Below are 22,500 nucleotides of genomic sequence, written 5' to 3' on the forward strand. Positions count from 1 at the left end.
GACGTGCCCTTGAACAGATACACACAGAATTGTGTTTTCTTTTTTATTCAAAGTGCAGTGTTTCTTGTGTTTCTCAACTGTCTGTCTCTCTCGCTCTCTCTCCCCCTCCCTCACTCTCTCTCTCCCCCTCTAATTACTAACTTTGGGACACAGGAATCAAGTGTAGATTGAAGAACGGTGCCTAAGACCCATTGAAATGCATGCACTGCTTTTGCAGAGTGGCGGTTGTCCCAAGACATTTAGCATGATTGGCCTGGGCCAACACACACCTCAGCCAATCCCAGAGAGCCTGTCTGCCAGGGCCAGAACAATTACAAAAACAAGCAGAGGATATCAGTAGAGCATCAATGACAATTCTGCAGCTCCAATCTCGGACCCCACCGTGGCAAACAAATGACTTAACTTAAATAACTCAAATACAACGCCTACACTTGAACATTTCAATGTGGTACAAAGCCTCCCACAACATTGATAACTGTTCAGATATTCCATCCTCCTAAATGTACTTTGCAATTTTTGCTTAAGAAGATTTATTTCTATCTTTTTTTCTTCACCATTTCATGGCTTTTGTTCATTCTTTACTCTAGTCAGAAAGGAAAGAGATGATGAGAAAACAAGGCACACCGTGATCTCTTCCAGAGGCCCCCAATAAAAAGCACATGACACCAGCAGGCTTCACCGCTTGATTACAAAAGGATGAAATCTTTTCCCTCACATCTGGGAAAAACATTGTCCTTATATCATTGATAGATTTACAGCCCCCACTTCTACCTCTGGACTGCAGCACAGAGCAATTACGCTGTGGCTTCAGGACAGGTTATATATATATATATTTATCTACACCCTTTTTTTAAGGACCATACATTTAATTAGAAACACCCAATCCAAACAAACGAGTTGAGGGGTTTCCTCTGCAAAGCACATTCAAACGCGATCCTACACCAACTTTCACCAAAAACACCAACAAAGGTTCAAGTTGAAAAGTTAAAAGTTAAGAATAGACACCCCAAGAAATACAGAGTTGCTCACTTACAACACGTGGCAATGGCACCGTAGGTAGCGTACAAAGAAAGAAATCCAAAACAACTATCCATCCATCTGTCCTGGGCCTTCATTAAGGGGGGGCCGACCGACACAGCAAGCCAAAAGCCTTATCACCCCCACACAGCCCACCAGTGTGTACGTTTCCACACGGCACGGGGACCTGGGAGCGGCAGCACGTCGTTCTGTGGCCCTGACCACTCGCAGACCATTAATCTGGTGGCTAAGCCACTGATGTATTGATGGCACTGAGCCCGTAAGCCTGTCAGCCTTTAGCTCCATCCCCTCAGCTTATGAGCCACACAGATCCACATGAGCTGCCATCTCATCTGCCACACTCGAAGCAGCGTTTACCTGCCCGACTCCAGCAATGGATCTTTTCTTCGGGTTCTGGGACTAGAGGTTGCCTCTGGTATCGGGGGGGGGGGGGGGGGGGGGGGGGGGGGGAACGAGTGGACGGATAGTAGATGACAACACGTTTCGATGCAGTTTCACTACAGCGTGCGGATTGTACTTTGTTGACTCATGGTGTGCCACCGATTAAAGGAAACGTATCTGGTCCATTTGAAGACAAGGCAGAGCCGGATGTTATCTCACCGGTGTCTCTGGATTTGGGGTTGCGTGGGGGATGGGGAAGCAGATAGGACTTTGAGCAGCGTGTGAGTAATATCATCTTTACAAGATGGGGGCGGGCGTGTCAGAGCATACCGCTGATTGGATGATAGAGGCACTCTCTGGTCAAGATCAAAGGAAGTAGGTTAGGTTCCTCAAGATGTTATTGCAGCACACTCAAGTCTGCCTTCCTCAAGCTAAAGAGAACAACTCCTACATTATCTTCATTATTATTTGAAATGATAATGAATAAAAAAAATGGCTATTTCCAAGTTAAAGGCTAAAACCTTTAACTTGGAAATAGCCATTTATAATGTTGCATAACATATATATACTAAATTTTCTTATCTAGTTTTGACATGAATTACAAAGCTACTTTTTTGGAGAGTAAATGTGTTCATTGGACAACTCTGACAGTATTTAAAGACAGCAGAGTTGAAGAATGACAGAGCAAGAGACACAAGAGGAAGGAACTCTCTCCTTCCTTCTTGCCGGGCGAGGGGTGCTAAAAGAGGATTTGGCAGACGGGAATGTTTACTTTTCCAGCCTGGTTGGATTAAAGACATTAACCCTTCAGCAGATGCCTATGCAAGACCACCCACAGACTTGCTATCCCAGTGGTTTGTTTTGTAGGTGATTGGTGTTTGTCTTGTTTATTCAAACCAAAACTGTGGACGGATATGTGAGGAAAATGCTAGAAAGGGATTGAGATAGACAAATAACTAATATGCAATCATTTCCCAGGCTTGAATGTTTAATATGGGCGTCTAGGGAACTATTTATGACTGTTAAATAGGGGAGAGGCGTCCCACCAATACTGTCACAATAAGGCACACTGAGTGCCAATGGTGGCCAAATGTAATTTGTTCTCATTGGACAACGGAAAGTAAAAAAAACAACTAATAATAAACGACTCCTCCTTGACCATAAAAAAAGAGATAATTCTGGGATATGACCCTAATATGCTACAGCATAGAAGGAACACATTTCGATCTTTGCCCCAGTTATATCTGTGTGATGCAAGTCCATGCCATCAATGCTATCCCTTTCAATGTGGTAGTTCTGTTGAGACAGCTGCAAGAAAGGAAGAAAAAAAAAAGAAAGCGCCAACAGCCTTCTATATCTGGGCACATTTCTGGTGCTCTCGCTGTGTTTTCGTCCCCCTCACTGTGCAAGCCCAACAAATACCCACAAAGGGGCTGTTGAACTCCCAAACCGACAGTAGAAGCAGCAGCAGCAGCGAGCAGCGGCAGCTGTGCCACAGGTCAAAGCCTCGCTCCTGCCTCTTCCTTGGCCCTCGTAACAAATGGGTCTTAGAGGAGTTGTGAAAATGTTCCACCCTGCCAAAGACACTGTGCACAGGGGCCTGCCCTTCACCCATTCCTGACTGACCTTTTTCTCTCCAATCCAATCAGTGCTTTTGTTCAGAGCCCCTCCCACTCTTTTCCCTGTTCGGCTCGACGTGATCCGCTTGAGGAAAGAATACAGAGTTTGTCTTCTTGAAGGTGAGCAACTGCCTTGTAAGTGTATGGATCATGGATCATGGTGGATCGAGGAGACCTCGAAGGGCTTACAGGACGCACCGTTCTAAAAGGACTTCCTTTGCATAATGCAAGGGCTTCCCGCCTGTTTTTATCACCTGGACCTCCTAATACAATATCACACGGGCATGCAGCATGTGCTGCGAAAGAAACATTTTAGTACTCAAAAGCCCTGTGTTTTCATCACAGCTACGTGCACGTGCTCCAGTGTGTGTGTGTGTGTGTGTGTGTGATTTGTGTGTACATGTGTGCGTATACATAACCTGTGCACATGCTTGTGCATGTGCAAAGAGGGAATGGGCTGTCTCCCAGGATGTGCAGCGAGCGCTTTATTAGAGCGGTAGTACCAGTAAATCAGAGCTCAGCTCTTCCTGGAACTGCTGCAACCTTTCCCACTGAGCACTATTACTGAACAATCACAGGGCAGCCATGATAATTAGCAGAGTATCTCAGTCTAAACGAGCTCTCTCTCTCTCTCTCTCTCTCTCTCTCTCTGTCTCTCTCTCTCTCTCTCTCTCTCTCTCTCCCTCTCTCTCCCTCTCTCTCTCTCTCTCTCTCCCCCTCTCTCTCCCTCTCTCTCTCTGTCTCTCTCTCTCCCTCTCTCTCTCTGTCTCTCTCTCTCTCTCTCTCTCTCTCTCCCTCTCTCTCCCTCTCTCTCTCTGTCTCTCTCTCTCTCTCTCTCTCTCTCTCTCTCTCTCTCTCTCTCTCTCTCATCCCATCCCTCCTGCACCACATCCCCCTCTCCATCCCCCTACTGTCTGTCTCCCACCTCCCCCACCACCTCTTCTAAGTAATGTCTGGGGGAGGGGGGAGGGGGGTGGGGGATCTGTCTCTTTCCTGTGATAGGACAGGACCCAGGTTAGTGTAGATTGCCGGCTAGGAAAGGAAAGGCCACAACTGATCCAAACACTGATTGAACGCTTCCGGGGTGACCTCGTGATTAGTCCCGGCTTTCATTTTGATTGAAAAAAATGACACTCTTTTCGGAGTTGGAGCCATAACTCTGCATTGGAGGGAGGATTCGGAGTCAATTTGGATAATTACCATCATTAATGCACAGGGTCATAATAGCTTGCATTCCTGATTCTGAGAGGCCAACGTTTTTTGTGCTGACTCAGATCATCAGTGAAACACGATAATGCTTCTTTACATACTGGATAATCCCTTCAGTCACATTACAGCCTCTTTCCCCTCTGTTATGCCTCTTTGCGATGATTTCCTCTCTAATAAAGTGTAGTCATTTTATTACTTTGGTGCTCAGTGACTCAAGTGGAGAGAACATTTTAGAGGAGGCAGGCTTTCTAAGTTGGAGTTGTGTTGTACGCTAGCGACTGAGTACGCCCGAGTCCCACTTAAAACAATGTTAATGCAGTAAAAACGATGAACATCCTATGAACGTAAACCCCTATTCTCATCAGCAAGGCAGTCAGGGTGTTTGTGTGTGTGTGTGTGTGTGTGTGTGTGTGTGTGTGTGTGTGTGTGTGTTTGTGTGTGTGTGTGTGTGTATGTGTGTGTGTGTATGTGTGGGCACACTCAGAGAGTGAGCTTGCCCAATTTTGTGTGTGATCAACAGAGCGCGACCAGTATATGGGTGGGGGGGGGGAGGGCGGGTGTTGGGACTTTCTTGAATAAAGATTCCCCATGTGATAGTGACGGCACTTTCTGCCTTTCTTTTCCATGGCCACGCGGCATCTGGAGTGGATTTTGTGCTCGCAGACACCGAGGAACATGATTACATTCGGCTAACTGCGCTCTAAACTGATTATGCATGTGCCAAGCTAATGGACTACATTTGCAAGAGGAAAAATAACATCCAATCAATCTCAATTACCGCAGATCGCACACCGGCCCCCGAGACAAGGAAGGTAGCCAGCTAACTCCCACATGCCCCTCCTCTTACCCCAACCCTTGACTGGAAGCAGAGGCCTGTGCCTTCACCCAGGCTTAGGCCCCACCCATCCTGTCTGGCCACAGAAGCCTTGGACAGGGAGCTGGATTAGTTCCATTCACCTCACCTCTCACACATAGCCAGGCCCCGAGGCCTGCAGCTAGCGGCATGAAGCCTATCATATTCCCATCGTACATAAGAGGGCCGGCGACGCCATGAGAAGAGAGTGGGAGAGCACCGGGCACTTCCAAATGTACAAGGCTAAACCTGGTGGTGGTATCTGTATAGCATAGCGCGAGCCATCTGCGTACGCTTAGTAGTGGCTTTTATGGAAACGTATGCCATAGCCATCATGCTATAATCAGAAGCCATGGCAAACCAAGACGGGAAAGAGGCAGGGGAGGTGAAAGGTTACATGTAAGTACAGTGAGAGGAGTGGAACGTTGAGACCACTGAGGGCATTTCAACTGCGGTACTGCAGGATACAGCAGCATTACCCCCCCTGCTGTGCGGTGGTCTATGTGGTCAGAAATACTTGCTGGATCTTTCCGTGGTCTTTAGAAACATTCCGATACATGGGGTAGTGGGGCTGATATTTTTAGAAAGCCCTAATATGGGCCTGCATACCACAGACTCTCAAATTATCCTATCCAGCATAGCCCTCGGTTTAAACCTTGCTTTTTTAATTCTCCTAATTACAGGCTCCAATTTATATGGTGCTGTGCACACAAAGGCCCTGTTTAATGCAGCCCAGTTTAATTTGGGTGAAGTGTCCCCAAGATTTCCCACATCTTACAAACCCCCGCTTGTGCTGACTTGATGAAAAAAGGTTAAAATGCTGCTATTTGCATCATATTTCTTTTGGTAGGAATACATGAATGGCAAGTTGCCTCCTTCTTCATCCCTGCATAATATAACAGGCTGGGTGCGCAGGCCTGTGGGGCGCCGCAGGGTTTTGTCTGTCAGTCACTCCTCTGCCCTGGCAAATCCGATACGACACGAGGACTATGACACTGTCAAGTGGCAAGCCACATGCTGTCAAGTAGGCCCCGCTACCATGTACTTGTCACGTGCTGATCACGTTTGCAGGCCAGGAAATTCAGGTCGTTGGCTGCAGCGGTTTTTTTTTGCCCTCATTGTCTTTGTGGTGTTTTTCTTTTTTTTGCATTAGCCACTGAGCTTAAGAGGACAACAGTGTGGTGGGAAAACGTTTTTTTTACGCAAGAGCAGGTAAAAAAATGTGTCTTAAGGTTGATGCACTCTTCCGTTACTCAGGAGATCAATTGGTTTTAAGTCTGGAGCCATTTTAAGAGGCTTAAGTAATGAAAAATGATCATGCCTGGATGTGTTGTACATATTTAATCCCCCACACAGCCTGTGCACCGTGGCATATGTCCCCGCGCTCTCTTGTAAAACTGAGCCCAAGCCAGGAAAAGGGAAGAAAAAAATCAGTCTGTTTCTCTTTATTCCTTCTTCCCTAACGTAAGATGGAGGCAGACACACACAGTGTAATATAAGCCTAGTAATGTCCTCTAAGACAAAAAATACCTCTCCTTAAGTACGATGAGGTTTTTGTAGACTTAATTCTTTCACAGGCTTTGTCTTCTATATACAACCACAACCATCACATGTCCTCCTTTGCTTTCTCTATTGTTTTAATACTGCAACTCATTGTTCTAGCGGTCAAGTGAGAAAATGATCATTTCCCAAAAAGCTAAGAGTTGGACGCGCAAATGATCAGGATACAATTCTGCAGCAGTGAGTTGAGGCTGCCTACGTGTGTTAAAACAGTTCTGCCTAACCATATTAACTTCATTTTGTTTGACTCATGTGTTTAATTTTTAGAAATGATGGTTGTGGTATGAATCATCTAATAAAATGTGTCTAATACTTGAGTACATAGAGAAGTTTGGCTTTCAGCAAGTATATATATTTGTGTGTGTATGTGTGTGTGTGTGTGTGTGTGTGTGTGTATGTGTGTATGTGTGTGTGTGTGTGTGTATCTGTATGTGTGTGTGTGTGTATGTGTATGTGTATGTGTATGTCAATACATGTCTGTGTGCATCCTTGTATGTGTAGCTTTTTTGCCAGTTCGGGTTAAACACAGAGTGGCCACAGACCCACACACAGGATAGGTGCCTAAGTGGAATCAGGCCTGTTAGATTTATGGCCATTTGTTCGGAGAGTGTTCATCCATTGGCTATTATGGAATGATTAGAGGAGAAGGTGAAGCTCCAAGTCCAGCAAAAATCAATACGGCTGTCGAGAGCGATTCAGCCTTTCCCACTCTGAGGAGTATTAGCACCAAACGTCTGTCCCTGCACACTTCTTCATTCCCCTCCAACTGATTCACCCCCGTAAGCCTCCGGACCAGCCCCACCTGCCATGTCCTTGTCGCGTGGCCCTACTGCGCTGGGCGCCTCTGGGAAGTCAGAGGTCAGGACGACAACGCTATCTTTCATGCCTATAGAGAGCTTCTAATGCTAGTTAAGCGATGGGGTGAGGCTACTGCAACCGTTTTTCTGTGTGGACGCGATTTAGCTTCACAGCAGGGATCGGATGAGGCAGCCATTGGTGCCGACATGTCTGACACACTGGGCAAAAACATGTCCGCCACACTGGGCAATAACATGTCTGACCCACTGGGTAACAACATAACGTCTGTCATGTTACAGCTAAGCTGCTTTTGGCTAGTTTAATCATTGCTGGATATGATAGGGTTGACATTCGTTCACATTGTTATTTCCAGTTATGTCAATACCATTTTTGCTGTTGGAATTCAAAAATGGTATTCGGACATAATTTACGAAAGCATTTCTCCAGGGAACAATGAATGTTAAGGGCGGAAAAACGCGGATGAAAGCCACTAACCTTGTACACTTTGAGGCTAGCCTCGTGGCGAGAGTTGACGGTATGCATCCTCAGCTTGTCGAGGCTGTTGGTGTAGTAGTCGCACGCATTGCACTTGAGGTGCACCGGGTTGCCGATGGCGACGCACTTGAGGCGCCACTCGTTGCCCTTGCCCCCCTCCTTGATGTGGGCTACCAGCTGGTACTTCTGGACGTGCTTGTCCGTCTTGCAGTGCAGCTGGAAGTTGGCCTTCAGCTGGGTGGTGTAGCGGCATAGCTTGCACTGGTGCGAGTCCCCCACCACCGCGCGCCACTCGTCCTCCGGCAGGCTGCGCTCGGCTCCCATGTGCATGCCCAGTACATCCAGGTTGTCCGTGGTGAAGCGGTTGCACACGGCGCACTGGAACAGCTTGAGAGAGGGGTCCCCCGTGGCGGAGAGGTTCTCCCCGAGAGACATCAGCTCCTCGGACACCAGCGGACCGCCGCCCAGACGGACGTCCATGGGGATGTCTCCGCCCACTGGGGGGGACAGACAGACAGACAGACATGGGGGGGGGGAGGGGGGTCAGCAGGGTCAAGTGAGATGAACATGTTGGTTGAGTCTGTTGTTGTTGTTGTTTTTCATGAGGCTAGTGTTTGTTGCTTAATCCTACAAACTACATACAAGTAAGGACTAAATAAAAGGATGATGCTTAACTGTACTATCTTTCCTTTTCATAAAACGTGTTATTTATACCTTTTTTTTAAGTAGGTAAAGAAATAAACATTGTTGTCCATATCATTTTGAGTAAATTGGTGTATAATGGGCCAGTTTTCTTACATATCCTGGGTAAAACTAAAAGTATGCATTTCAAACTTTCTAAGTCAGAGTGGATTTGCTATCAAGGTCCAATACCACATGGAGGATATTGTACCATGTGTGTATTTATGAGCCTGAACACTGGACTTTCTTCATGGAGAAGAAACTCAGAAATGGAGTTACATGTAGGCTATTTTAGAATGGGTCACTTCTGTGGCTTGACACTAAATCATCTAGGAGGCCACAAGCTCCGCAAAAAAAGAAAGTTATTTTATCATTAGTGAGAACTAAAGAGTTCCCAAGCACACATTACAGTAAATCACACAGAGCAGCCCTAGTTCACTGAATAATAATAAGAAAAATCCACTACTCAGTTTAGATTATTTTGCTTTGTTCATTCTAGATTGCCTCTAAATCAATACAGACATCAGGCAGATTAATTCTTGCTTGGTACGGAACACAAAATCTCAACAATGGAGGGAGAAAACACACCATGAGCATATCCAACAACAGAAATTATGTCGATGAAGGCTTGGTAGACAAAAAAAAAAGGGGGGAAAATTAGGCAAGTATGACCAGGGATTTTTTGCCTGCTGATCTTTAATCTATCACTGCCCAGACTGAGCATGCTGCCCTAACCCCTCCTCGCTTTACACTAAATTCATTCCAGCAGCCCCTTTTTATTTACTGCTGGAGTATGCGCCTAGTCTCTGACTTTCCCCCATTACCTGAGTTTTTTATAGCCAGGAGAGGGAGACCTGTGAGAAGCACAAACCAGAACCCCACCTTCCTTCCTTCCTCACAACTCTCTCTCTCATTCCTATGAGGCTCTCAGGCTCTCTTGCTTTGCGAGCTCAATGATCTAGCACAGGCCCTGGATACTTTTCCACTAAATACCTTCACGGCTGTACAAAATAATATGCTATCAGAGGGATTTTGGGGCTTTCTCAATTTGAGATGTAGACGGTAGAAATTGTACACATGGCTGTGTTATAATGTATTCTGTATTTACAGTCTATACTAATGATTGAAGGAGATATGTTTATAAATTGGCAATTTATTGTCAAATAACTAAATAAATAATCGTTGACAATAGAGAATAATATAGGAATCTTGGAAGTACCCATACATAAAGAGTCCAAGTCTTTCTCCGCCAGTTGGATCAATCCAATGTATCAAACATTTTCTTTATTGTGAAAGATCAGGTCTGCACTAGTCTGAGGCAGTATTTCATACCAAAAGAAAAGTGTATCTGATCAGGGACATGGAACCCAGTTTAATATCAAGTATGCACCATGAGTATTTTCATTTAATGTTGGTGCTTGTGCAGAATATAAGGTCATAGCATTCCTCAGGAGTGTGACTATGTATGACACCGCTGTAGTTTACGGGCTCAGACTAATGTCTCATCATTGCCTCCCTGTAACATGCTTATTAAGACTCGCCTCAGAGGAAAAATGAACCAGATGGCAAAAGAAGGGGGGAAAAAAATGAGTCACAGCAATCCATTCTTGCTCTTGTCTTTGAAGTAGCAACAGTTAGAAACAAGTCAATGCGTACTGTGGGGTTATAAATGGCACGCCATCCACTCAACTACGCTGCTGAATTACCCATGCCTGGTCCTCTATCCTCATATCTTTGGCCGAGATACAATTTATAGCAGTAATTAAAAAAACTTGGAACTGCACAGTACTTAAGTGGCAAAGTTCAGCCACAGTTTTCAAATTATGACATAAAAAGGGCCCATGTTCAGCGAGGGAGCGGCAGCCTGGGGTACAACGGGGGCTCGGGAGAACAGGGAGACTGGGCCCCCACACAAAAAATTGGCCCCCTTTCAAAATGCCCCAGATATAGTGTCGTAGTCTGAAAAGTATCTCCATGAAGGAAAAGATTTGAGAAATGTGTAAGGACTGCTATCTATTGAGTCATGATCATTTTAGTCCTAGACATTGTTTCATGACTAATATGGTGTTGAGTAATAATATCTTCTGATGGTTGATTCTTTATTTTGTGTCTTGGTTTCCTTCTTGTTAATGTGTGTTGTTGAACATTTTAAGTACATGCAAATAACAGAAAGCCAGTTTTCAAACTGTTTTCCGTGGGCTTTTGAAACACTGAGCCAACAACTTACCCAATGCAGGGGCCAAAGCAGCCATGTTGGGATCCAAGTGGAAGCCCCCCATCAGGAACTGGGCTTCAGCTCCGGCCGGGTCTATCTTCAGGCCCGGGGGCAGGCTCATGTTCTGGGTCAGGTAGTACTGGTAGAGCTCTGCCTCAGAGGGCGAGGGCATAGCTCCCAGTCCCAGTCGGCCGTGTTGCATCTGGGTCACGTTCTGCTGGAGCAGCATCATGTTGTGCATGTGCTTCTCGCTGGTCATGTGGATCCGGAGGTTCCGCGCCACGTTGGTCTCGTAGTCACACACCTCGCAGCGCCACGTCGGCTTGCTTTTGGGCTTTGTGGGCGAGGGGGCTCCACACGGCCCGGGCATGTGGGCCGAGGACTGCGTCGGGTGGTGATGATGGACGGGGTGATGGCTGCTGGCCTGGGTCACCGACGGAACCGCCACGACCCCGCCTGGGGTATGCCCAAACACCTGCTCCTGAGAAGAGCAAATAGTGCCACCGTTCTGCAGCGTCTGCATGTTGTTCAAGTGCTTGTCTGACTGCATGTGGATGCTCAGGTTGCCCTTGGTGGTGGTCGAGTAGTTGCACACCTTCAACACAGGAAATACAGTTTAAATCAAAACAAATTGAAAATACTGTCAAATCAGTTCAAGTGGTTATGTCAAATAACTCATGTATATACAATAATGCAATATCAACTTAGTATTTTCTCCACCAACCTCACAACGGAAGGGCTTGTATCCACAAGTGTAACTCTCTCCGCGGGCCAGACGTGGGTGACTCTGACCACTGGTGCAGTACATGCAGGAGCCCCCCGAGTCTGGGTGCTTCTCCTTCATGTGAGCCTCCAGGGTCTGCTGGTACTTGTAATGCCAGTTGCACTTAGGACACTTGAGTGTCTTGCATGAGTTGCGGGAGTGCATCATGGTCATGTGACCGCCCAAGGAACGCGAGGAGCCTAAAACGGTGTCACATTTTGGGCATTCAACCCCACTTCCTCCGGCGCCTCCAGGCCCATGGTTTTGGGAACACTCACCCATCCCCGTCATGTCACAGGGCCCCCCTTGGAGGTTGAGAGCATGGGACGAGGGGTGGAGGTGGTGGAGATGGTGGTGCATGTGATGATGGTGCAGGAGGGCTCCATTCTCCTCTTCCCCCTCTGCTGGGCAATCATTTGGTTCTGGAGCTGTGGCACTATCTCGATTGGCACTTTCGTCAGCGGCAACGCTGGAGGCCAGAGGTGAGGAGGAGGTGCCGGCTGCATTGTCCTCACTCCCTCTGACGGCAGCTGCCGCCATTGCCATGGGGACAGTAGACCCCTGGCAGTTAAAGCTCAGAGGGAGCTCCGAGGTCCTTCCCCCACCATCTGCAGCTAAAAGGTCTTCCTTAAGGGAGGAAGCTGTGGAAGCCGGAGCTTTGTTGTTAAGCATGGGACTGACTGCAGTGGTGCAGACAGAAGGCTGGAGAGCGCTACTAGGCATTAATAAAGGAGATTTGGAAATGCTTTGGTTTGAGTCAGCCGGTTCCCCCATTTCACCTCTATCGCTGCTACTGTTGCCACCAGAGGCTACCCCAGTGCCATCCTCTTCCACCTCATCGTCATCCTCACCCAACAGTTCCTCTTCCTCCTCTGAACCACCCACCTGGCCTGAAAGGCAAAATTTGCTCTCACATCCATCTACATCCCGTTCCTCACCCTTAAATGTCCCCTCTTTACCACCAGGCCCCTCTGTTCTCCCTCCCTGTTTGGGCAGGGCGCTGGAGTCTTTGGCAGAGCCTGGGGTAGAGGTAAGAGTGGGTGCTTTGGGATTACCCAGTCCTCCAAGGGAAAGGACTGAGCTCTGTTGGATTTGTTGCTGCTGTGGCTCGAGGCCAGAGTCAGGATCCTCATCCAACAGGGCGTCTACTCCACCACTGCTGCATCCAGACTCTAGATGGACACCACTGAAGGTTCCATAGAAACTCTGGCCAGAGTTGATAGGAAGCAGGCCGGGCGGTGGAGGAGAAGTCTTATTTTTTGGTTCCAGGAAACTGATAAGGGGTTCTTTATCCTTCCCAATGCCCTGGATAATGGCAGATGCTTGCTTGTCCCCCAGTAGCCGGCGCTCATCCTCACACAGTGTCATGCGGTGATCATGGACAGCGTGAGTGGCAAAGGAACGCGCATAGCCAAAGGACAGCTTGCAGATAAAACACATGAGAATGGGCTTTCCTTTGCCATAGAGGGCTAGCCCATCAAATTTGGAGAAATCCACGTTGTTGGGAACATCTTTGGATACGCAGGACTTCTTGGCAGACCCGTCACTGTTCAGGTAATCCTTGTTGCTTTTGTGCCGCACGTCAAAAACACGGAAACTGTGCAGGACAGGACTCAGGCCTGCCAGGGTTGAGGTATTGGGTAAACCTTGGTCTGAATTTCCAAACCACTTCCCAAAGGACGAGGCTATGTGGAACGTGTTAATGATCTGAGGGTAGACCGATGATGAAGACCCAGCAGGCTCTCCTGGTTTTCCCCCACTGGTGAGAGAGTTTGAGGGAATCAAGCCGGGTACCGTGCTGGCACCGCTTTGGATCAACTGACTGAGACTCTCAACTATGTAGGCTGAGCCATCTGGCTGGTACACTATCTCTCCAGCTAGGTTCTCCACATCACTATTCTCCTCTTCCTCTTCCTCCTCCCCTTCTTCACTCCCACTCTCAGCTGTACCCCTCGGTTGTGGGGGCTGCTGTCGCAGAAGAGTGGGCATCCCTCCTCCCCCTGGAGCCATTGGCATTCCAGGGAAAGGCTGAAGACTTGGAAAGCAGCTGTCAATTTCCATTTCGTCCAAATCCTCAGATTCTTCCTCCTCTGCACCGCTAAGACCTTCTTGCTCCTCCTCCTCCTCCTCCTCCTCCCCCTCAAAGCCTTCTCTCTGGAGGTGAAGCTGTCCTGTGTCAGAGTTGTCAACCTGGGCCCGTGGTGATGTCAGGTTAGGCTGCTGCTGCTGAGGCTGTAGCTCTCTCAGCCCCTCATGGGGAGTGTTTAGGTTTTGGATTTGAGACGGGTAAGGAACAGATTGAGACAGGGGGTCCAGGGAAGGGGGGTGGTTGTTGGAAGGGACCTGTGAGTTAGAGAGGTCGTTCCAGGGTTGTGGCGATCGGTGCTGCTGGGATGAGCTGGAGGAGCCGAGCCCATCGTCTATCCCAGAAACCACGGGAGACTCACAGCTGTCCATGCTGATGCCTACATGAGGCGTTCATCGCATCTGGGCCTGAATAGAGAGAACACAGAGAGGAGAGGGAATATTGGATGAGTTTCAAACGGCAATGTTGAGAACTCAATGAAAGAACTCAGTGAGAACACATGAAAGACACAATTGAATGGATATATGCAAACCTCAGCAAAGAGAAACACACACATACACACATGCATATGAATAGGAACAACTGTTATATATATATTGTATTTGGTAGAGACAAACATCTGAGATATAATTGGAAAAATGACAGAGTGCTCATTATGCTAGATTAGGTACTTAAACACAATACCCGAGACAAGCACTAATAAGCCATCCATGATTCATCTGCCTGCCATATCAGGGAGGTACCATCTTTTATCTTCACCTTCCAAACAACACCCATAATCTTACATTCTGCAAATCCTACATCCGTTTTTAATTAACTTGGATTCAGAAAGGAGCAGAAAACAGGCATTTTTGTGAAAAAAAAATCATTGTGAGATAATTAGACTCCGAGAAAGCCACCCATCACTGCATTATACATTTACATAACTGGGGGAAAAGTAAAGTGCAACGATTAAAACTGTGATGCTATTTCGGAGTCAACTCCCTAGAAGAAATGTTCAACAATATCACAATACCAGCGATAATCTTACTCTATTTGAGCTAAGCGTAAACAACATAGTGCATAATGCTCGCACAATAATTGGTTATGTGCATACCAACTCTTAAAAAGAGGGGGGAAAAATATGGTTATTTTGAATGTGACAGAAATAGCTGATCTGGGGTGGAACTTTACTGCAGCTGTGTTTAGATCAACCATCCAATAACCTCTCTGCTCAGCCGGGTTTCAAACACTCCAGCCATCAACTGCCGCTGAAATAATAAATGGGAGCAGAGCTTTCGGGAGCTGGCCGTGCCCTGAGCATTTGAGCGGCTCAACCCAGGCCACAATTTAGAGCACAGAGGATATAAAATGATAGTGCGAGATACTGCTGAGCTAATAATTTTATTAAAGGGATGCAGCCAACATTGATTAAAGGGGCGACCGGGCTGAAACCAATAACTCTGGCCTGCCCTTTAACCTGCCAGTGCTGAATATTACATGAGCAAAGTTTCCCGGCACCATAGCCGTCGCCATGCTGAAGCTGATTAGCACATTCACTGCTCCCACTTGATTTATTTACTTATTTACTTAGGGATGCAAATCCTGGCAGTGAACTTTCTGTACCCCCGCACCATAACACATGAACTGCTAACGGCTGGGTCAGAGGGGACAGATTGATCATGTCTGTTTAGTCGCGCTGTTTTTGCTAACGTCGGATGCATACTCTCTATGCTAAATGTGCATAAACGCATACAGGCACACACACAAACACACACCTCTCACATATGTAAATAATAGATTATTTCAGAAAATAATAGATTATTTCAGTTGATCAGTCACAATGTTCTTATTCAATTAAAGCAAGCAACCTCTTAAATGTTACACATGTATACCGAGACGTGGCCTTCTCATAAAGGAAATGGTCACAGGATCTTCCTGCCATCATGGTCCACCCGGTTTTATTGTTTACTCTCCACACAAGCTAGCTCTGATCTCTTTGTTGATTTGCATACAAAATGAAAGATATTAAGCAGGCTGGCGTATTAACAGGATTGCTTTATAGAGGCAGACATGATTTAAGGCAGACTGCCATATTGAGTGAGGGGATACTAGCCCTACTGGTTTGTATTTATTATGAGCTCCATTAATAAAAGAGGAGACTATGAACTCAACAGCCATATCATGCAAATAGGCTGAGGGCAGGAAAGTATTGGATCCAAACAAACAGAATTAATCTGACACTTGTCAAATAGACGGAGTGATTCTTTGAACTAAAGGCACCTGTCCTAGGCAGACAAGGCACAGGCAAAATGCAATCAAAGAATCGTGATATGACTCATGACGTGGCCCCGCCGTTAAAGAATATAAATAAAAAAAGGGATTCTGTTTGAACACAAAACAGCTTTACACCTTTTCCCCCCTCTAATCTACTTCATCTGCCCCCTCCTCCTCCGAATTCCACATCCTGTCCCAACCGGGCCCGGGGAATACTGGACCCGCATATACTCACCAATACTCTGAGATATGCCCACAGTATGACAAACTTGGCTGTTTTCTGTGTCTTGATGATTGTACACTTGGAACACTGCTACATTGTACAACGAAAATAACCTTTCTTTTGCTTCAGGGAAATGACCGGTCGAATACGGGCAACAAGATGACCCCTCGATAAACAGCAGGACTCTTAAGGTCAACCGGGAATGACCACTTCTTGCAAAGACCAGGGTTGCTCCTTAAAGTCAGGATGGTCTAATTCAATAAACTGCAGTGGTTACTGATGAGCAATGGGATCGTCTGGAGTCACCAAGTCGGAGATGGGCCAACTGATAAAATGCTGTTTGTGTCTCTAGGAGGGCTGCCCGCCTCAGTGACACCTGCTTAAAGCAGGAAAAGCATTAATCTCCAGGAGGCACTAAACAAGGGAGGGAGACAGACATGGAGACGCGGCCGAAGTCTTACGGGGGAAGTGCAGGAGGCCGGTGACTTTGTATGCTGACTCTGTTAATAACCGCAAATCAAAATGAATCATGCCTGCGGAAGCTTAGTGACTAAGGGCATGAGTAATACCCAATGTAAAATATTGTACACATTTTAATTTGTGTTTGCTTACACTCACTACTGCCTACTTGTAGACGAATAAAAAACAAAGAGTTGTGTCGCGGTGTTCCATGGTCGAAAGGGGGTCTACAGGAGCAACAATAAGCAATCTATGCTGCAGACAAAACAAGCCTCGACACACAGTAAGAGATAATCAGAGAGAAGAAAAGGCAAATTCCAAAGCGACTGCAGTGAAGCATGCCCGTGCACACAACCTGACCATGGAGCACACTCCAGCTGCCATCTGAGGAGACATTATGACACTACCTTCCGTTTATTCCTCTCCTCTGGTACACTAATGAAAACAAAAGCCCTGTTCAACCTCCTCCCTCCCGCCATCCTAACCAAAACAGATATGCTTAGTCCCCCGAAGAGAAAGGGGAGCCTAGGTCTTAATGAACCCTGTCAGAGAGTAGGTCTGGATGTCATTGGGGCAGGGATGGAAAATGAGATAAGTTTTTATTTATGGCTCCTTTCATTAGGTGGGATTTACCGCTCGAGTAAGGGAGGAATTAAAGGCTAAGGAGCCTTCTGATTATAAGCATGCCCAATCGCCCGCCTGAAGGCCTTACGTTCCCTCCCGAGGACCCTGCTCTTCAGGGATCCATGGGGAATATGTTCTGGCCAAGGCCAAACTCACCTTCCTGCAAAAAGTAGGAACATTAACGGCCAGCCATATTGCCACCTTTCCAGCATTGAGGGAGCACCACATAAAGAGAAAAACCTATCGTTTTCCCCGTATACTCTACTCCGTCCACTCAGTACAATGCAGAAGCAGCAGCACTCTGTGTTGTTCCTGGGTAATGCTGCTTGTCTACGTCTGGTGTCTAAGCCATCACAGAGCTTGGCCAGCCACCGCAGGGTAAGGGGCGCTTATTGGAAAATCAATGGAGTAAATGCTAAGCAAGTTACAGGAAGATGTGGGAAGGAAGGGGTTTTATTGATAAAGCAGAGATAGGCCTTTGATGGTGCACAGGGAATATACCCACTGATTGAGGGACCCTTTAGTCCTTTGTAGGCAGATTTAGGTCTTGTTTACAAATGTTCCTCGTAATAACTCATTCATGCAGTCCTATAGCTGACTTTTTAGGCTAAAGCAAGCCAAAATCCTAACAATTTCAAATTGTCATCAATACTCAAGCTACACAGTCAAACCAGTGCTTATCATTTCAAGTTCAGCAAGGATGTAAAGCATTAACGGTCGTTGCACACTCTTTTTCCAGTGTATATAATGCAAACGTAAGGGTGTTCCATTGTTGCTCCAGCTTCAGAAGGCAAAAAGTCCCCTCAGGTCGATGGCACTCATCCTGTAAACAGGGCTTCCCGTAAAATCAATGATCTTCAGTAGGAGCTATCAGTTTGTTGAACAGAAATAGCTTTGGCTGTGTTGAGTGTGTCTGCGGGCATGTGTGTTTTAAGGGTCTGTCTTAGAGTATGTCTTAGAGATGTTAAGAGTTAAAACAAAGCGCCTATTATGTCAAAGTCCCTATTAATCTCTGTTTCTGTAGATCTAAATATTGCACTACAACTCCCAGCGTACACCGCTATATGTACCAAACAATTAAAGGCTTGGAAACCAATGCTTTCCATTTTCACAGTCATTCTGCCAAAGAAGATATTCATTTTAGAAATGACCTTTTTTACATTAATAACCCAGGCTTGGTAGAGTGGATCAGCTGTACTATAATCATCCAACCAGTCGCATGGAGAAGGATAGCACACAATGTGCCCATGGCTGCTGACCACCAACAAGACAAGCCCTAGCAAACGATCGGTTCAGAGCATGGCTGGCAAAGAAATCAAAATAGTGTGCGGCAAGGATAGCGGTTGTCTCCTCACTTTTAAAGGGTGTGATGGAAATAGCATACGAGTGTAATTAGAAGTAGTTAATTAGCTGTGGGTTAATTAATGGGATCTGAGAAGTGTTGGAGAAAGAGGTGGTGGGGTGGCAAAGCAAGGGGAAACAGCGAACGCGCAGCAGGAAGCTCCAGTCTCCCGCCAATTAGCAACCAGCATGGGGGGGCTGCTATGGTAGACGGAGAGCACAAATGAGAAAAGCCCCATATCATTTCACACACAAAACACTGTGCCACGGAGCACGGCGAACACGCTCCGGTTAAACCAGGATGTTAGTTAGAAATGGTTGTTGTTGTCCCCTTGTTCCTTTTGTAAAGTGATTTTATTTACGGTTTACAGGCACTTGATTCAACTGAATGTTTTAAAAAGAATAATAGAGATGTGCGATGCAAAGGTGCATGCAAAACAATTAAACAGAGTACAGAAAAAAACGTGCTCATTATGGCAACCCTACACAATTTCTCTCTATTTCCAGCTGTATTGCTTTGCTGCGGTTGGCTCAGCCGGTTTGTTCAGCAGGAGTCCTTGTGTTTTATACATGCATAAATTATCCCTGGGAGAAAGGTATTGATGTATAATCAGAGAAGGGCTATTGTGCACAAGCTTACGTCCGCCCTAAGGCAGATGCACAGTGTGAACACTGCATGTACTAGCACACAGCGGGAAGTCTTTTAGTTCGCAAGACAACGAGAGAGAGATAGAGAGAGAGAGAGAGAGAGAGAGAGAGAGAGAGAGAGAGAGAGAGAGAGAGAGAGAGAGAGAGAGAGAGAGAGAGAGAGAGAGATGCACAATATGAATATTATTTTAAATCGTCTACACTTCTACACTTTCATTATATCTACCAAAATTGAGACTCGACTAGTGTGGAGGATGAAAGGTTGACCTGAAACCTTGGCCACAGAGCAGTCTGTGTCCAAGGAGGAATTGATTCTCCCACGAGACGGGAATGCAGTGGTACTGCATGGATAATACTTTAGTGCATTGGTCAGGCGCTGGCCCTAATCAATTACATTAACGCTTAGGAAGAGTTCTATGTCTAGAACACGGCAATGGCCTGAATGTTGTGTAACACAAATACATACAGATTTGCAAGGCTGTGTCCCTCTGGTGAGAATGAAGAGAATGAAGCTAGAGCAAAAGTGAAAATGACAGACAGACAGACAGACAGACAGACAGACAGACAGACAGACAGACAGACAGACAGACAGACAGACAGACAGACAGACAGACAGACAGACAGACAGACAGACAGACAGACAGACAGACAGACAGACAAATAGATTAAGAGATATGGCCAATGAAAGGTCAGGACCATAGGGAGCAAATATATGACAATCAGAGTCATCAAAGCCCCGGGACGTTCATTTCTACTAATTATCAAATCGGCTCTATTTATAACTGCAGGAAGCAGCCGTCCCCACGGGAGAGGATGGAAGTGAAATCTGCAAAGTACAGGGCTTTTCTGAGCTTCTCTGTTTGCACTCCCTCACATCTCTACCCGCGCCACGGCAACAGGACGAGGGTGACAAGAGGAAACAGAGCGGTTGACCACAACTTGGAGAGGAATTGTTATTGTTGAAAGTAAACCGAGGGAGAACACAATGTACGAATAGGGCCAAGGGTGAGTGTGGTGTGAGAAATACCCCTACTCGCTCTTTTAGGTGAGAAGCTAGCCCATGTAAAAAGAAAATGCTTAACCAGCTAGATCAAAGTCCCGTTTACCACTATTGCACAGGCACACATACAATTACTCACACACGCACACACACATACACACACACACACAGACACAAACACACACATTCTAGCAGCGATGCAGTTAAGGCAAGCCAACCACAAACACAGTTGTTAAATGATCAATACCATTGAAATATTAAACCTTAAGAAGCCACATTATTGATTAGGAGCCCAATGATAAAGCTGTTTATTATCATAATTGTGGGGCTGTATATTTATGTTTTGGAGAGGTCTTGAGCTACCCGGCTGCAAACGGCTTTGGCTGAAAGCGCCTCATCTCCCTATACCCAATCCCGGGAGCTCAGAATACGCTCGTTAGTTACGGCAGTGGGGTAACCCATGCATTGTATTGTATTAGTACAGAGGAGCACAGGACAAACAGTACCTATTCGTCAAGTTTGACAGCAATCAGCATAGCTGGGAGCCCCAGTCCCATTGCTCTTGCAGCAGCCAAAGCCAAGCTTGTCTAGTTACTTTGAGATGTGGTGTGTGAGGAGGATTCACAGTAGCACCACAGGCCAGCAGCACACATACCACCAGACAGAGGTCCACATGGGAGCTGGAGTTAGGTGACGTGCAGGGCTCAGACTCTGACAGACACTGGGGGGCTGGATGGGGTCAGGGATAACACGTCTGTAATCCAGGGCCTTTCTATGTAATCTACAAAACAAATACCTGAGTAATGACCTGCTCCTGCACCTGGTAAAACACAAGGTTCACTGGCACCTGGAATTAGACAAATATCCACCATGGAGCCCTCTTAAAGGCACACCATGGAACACCCTCAAAGGAAAACACGTTTTCTAAGGAAACCTCAACAGTTATGGAATGTGCTTGTGTCTCTGGCTGCAGTTAATGATCATTTTCATAGGCGATTAATCTGACCATTTTCTTTTGAGTAATCGATTGATCATTTAGTCTATGAAATGTCATTAATAATACAAATGCCATCACAAGCTACCAGAGTGCAACGTGATGTCTTAAATGTTCTTGCTTTATCTAAGAGGCAGCCGAGAAAAACGAAACAATTATTTTTATAATGCTCCATGAACCAAATATTTCAGTCGAACTGCAACATTAAGGAGCGAATGTTTGCTCTTTGTACTTGATGAATGACCTAAACGATAAATCAGTTATACTAATTATATCCAATACATTTTCTGTCGATGGACTAATCAGTGCATCAACTAATCGTTGCAGCCCTAGACATTAAGACAATGTCTAAATGTGTAATAAAAAAAATAAAAAAAAGCGTGCTGATCTTGTAACATGTAGGTGAACTGACCCGCCATAAGTCTTAAGTGAATCTTTGATTCACTTAAGAGTTTTAAGAGTGAAAGTGCGGGGCAATACTACTGGCCTGAGGATCTGGCAGAGTGTTTTGTTGAGCATTTAAACCTGAGCAGGGTGATAAGATCCTTCGAGTTAGCATGGGAAGGCCAAAAGACCAGGAAACCTGAGCAATCCGGATGAAATCTGTCTGGGGTGAGTGAAGAGCTCTGGAAAGTCGTGCCATGTTATGTGTGACCAATGTTTTCCACGATATCTCTTTAATGCTCCTTATTTTCTAGATCACGCTGTTGAAGGCATGCATACATGCATCCATAGACAATCATACCCCCACACACATGCAGGCACACAACCATGGCATATGATTATGCATAGATAGGTATAGGATACAGACTAGCAGCGCCCCCCCCCCCCCCCCTCGACACACACACACACACACACACACACACACACACACACACACACACACACACACACACACACACACACACACACAGTCACAAAGCACAGTATTTCTGTGAAGATGACTTCTTCACATGAAATACAGTGACCTGTCCCCTAATTCTGGAGCTGAATATCCTGGATAAACAATTAGAGTGTTTCTTTGAAGAACCTACACAGCCCTGCCATTCACTCTCCACTTCACATTTGCTAAAGTCATTAATGACAAAGATTCAAATGGAAAACCGAAAATCTTTCTTGTACACAAATACTTCTTTTATGAGGCTTGGCCCAAATTCCTCTCTGCTTAGTTGAAGCCTTTATCCTGGGAAACAAGCTGCACCCATTTAAACAATTAAACTCTGGGGAGAAGGGCCCTCTATTGGAACCGTCATCCCT

The 22,500-nt window shown here is 46.2% G+C and overlaps 1 protein-coding gene across 1 annotated transcript in view; it reads right to left on the minus strand.

The window, feature by feature from the left end:
* Positions 1-22,500, minus strand: part of zfhx3b (zinc finger homeobox 3b) — a 132,934-nt gene that overhangs the window by 72,405 nt on the left and 38,029 nt on the right. The window contains exons 2-4 of the mRNA XM_079736718.1: positions 11,574-14,105; positions 10,862-11,444; positions 7,954-8,450 (exon numbers count right to left, since the gene is read on the minus strand). Coding sequence (XP_079592844.1) covers positions 7,954-8,450; positions 10,862-11,444; positions 11,574-14,069 — 3,576 coding nt within the window. The 5' untranslated portion in view covers positions 14,070-14,105. The remainder of the gene's footprint in view (positions 1-7,953; positions 8,451-10,861; positions 11,445-11,573; positions 14,106-22,500) is intronic.

Source organism: Pollachius pollachius, assembly GCF_949987615.1.
Source record: "Pollachius pollachius genome assembly, chromosome: 5".
Classification (NCBI taxonomy): domain Eukaryota; kingdom Metazoa; phylum Chordata; class Actinopteri; order Gadiformes; family Gadidae; genus Pollachius; species Pollachius pollachius.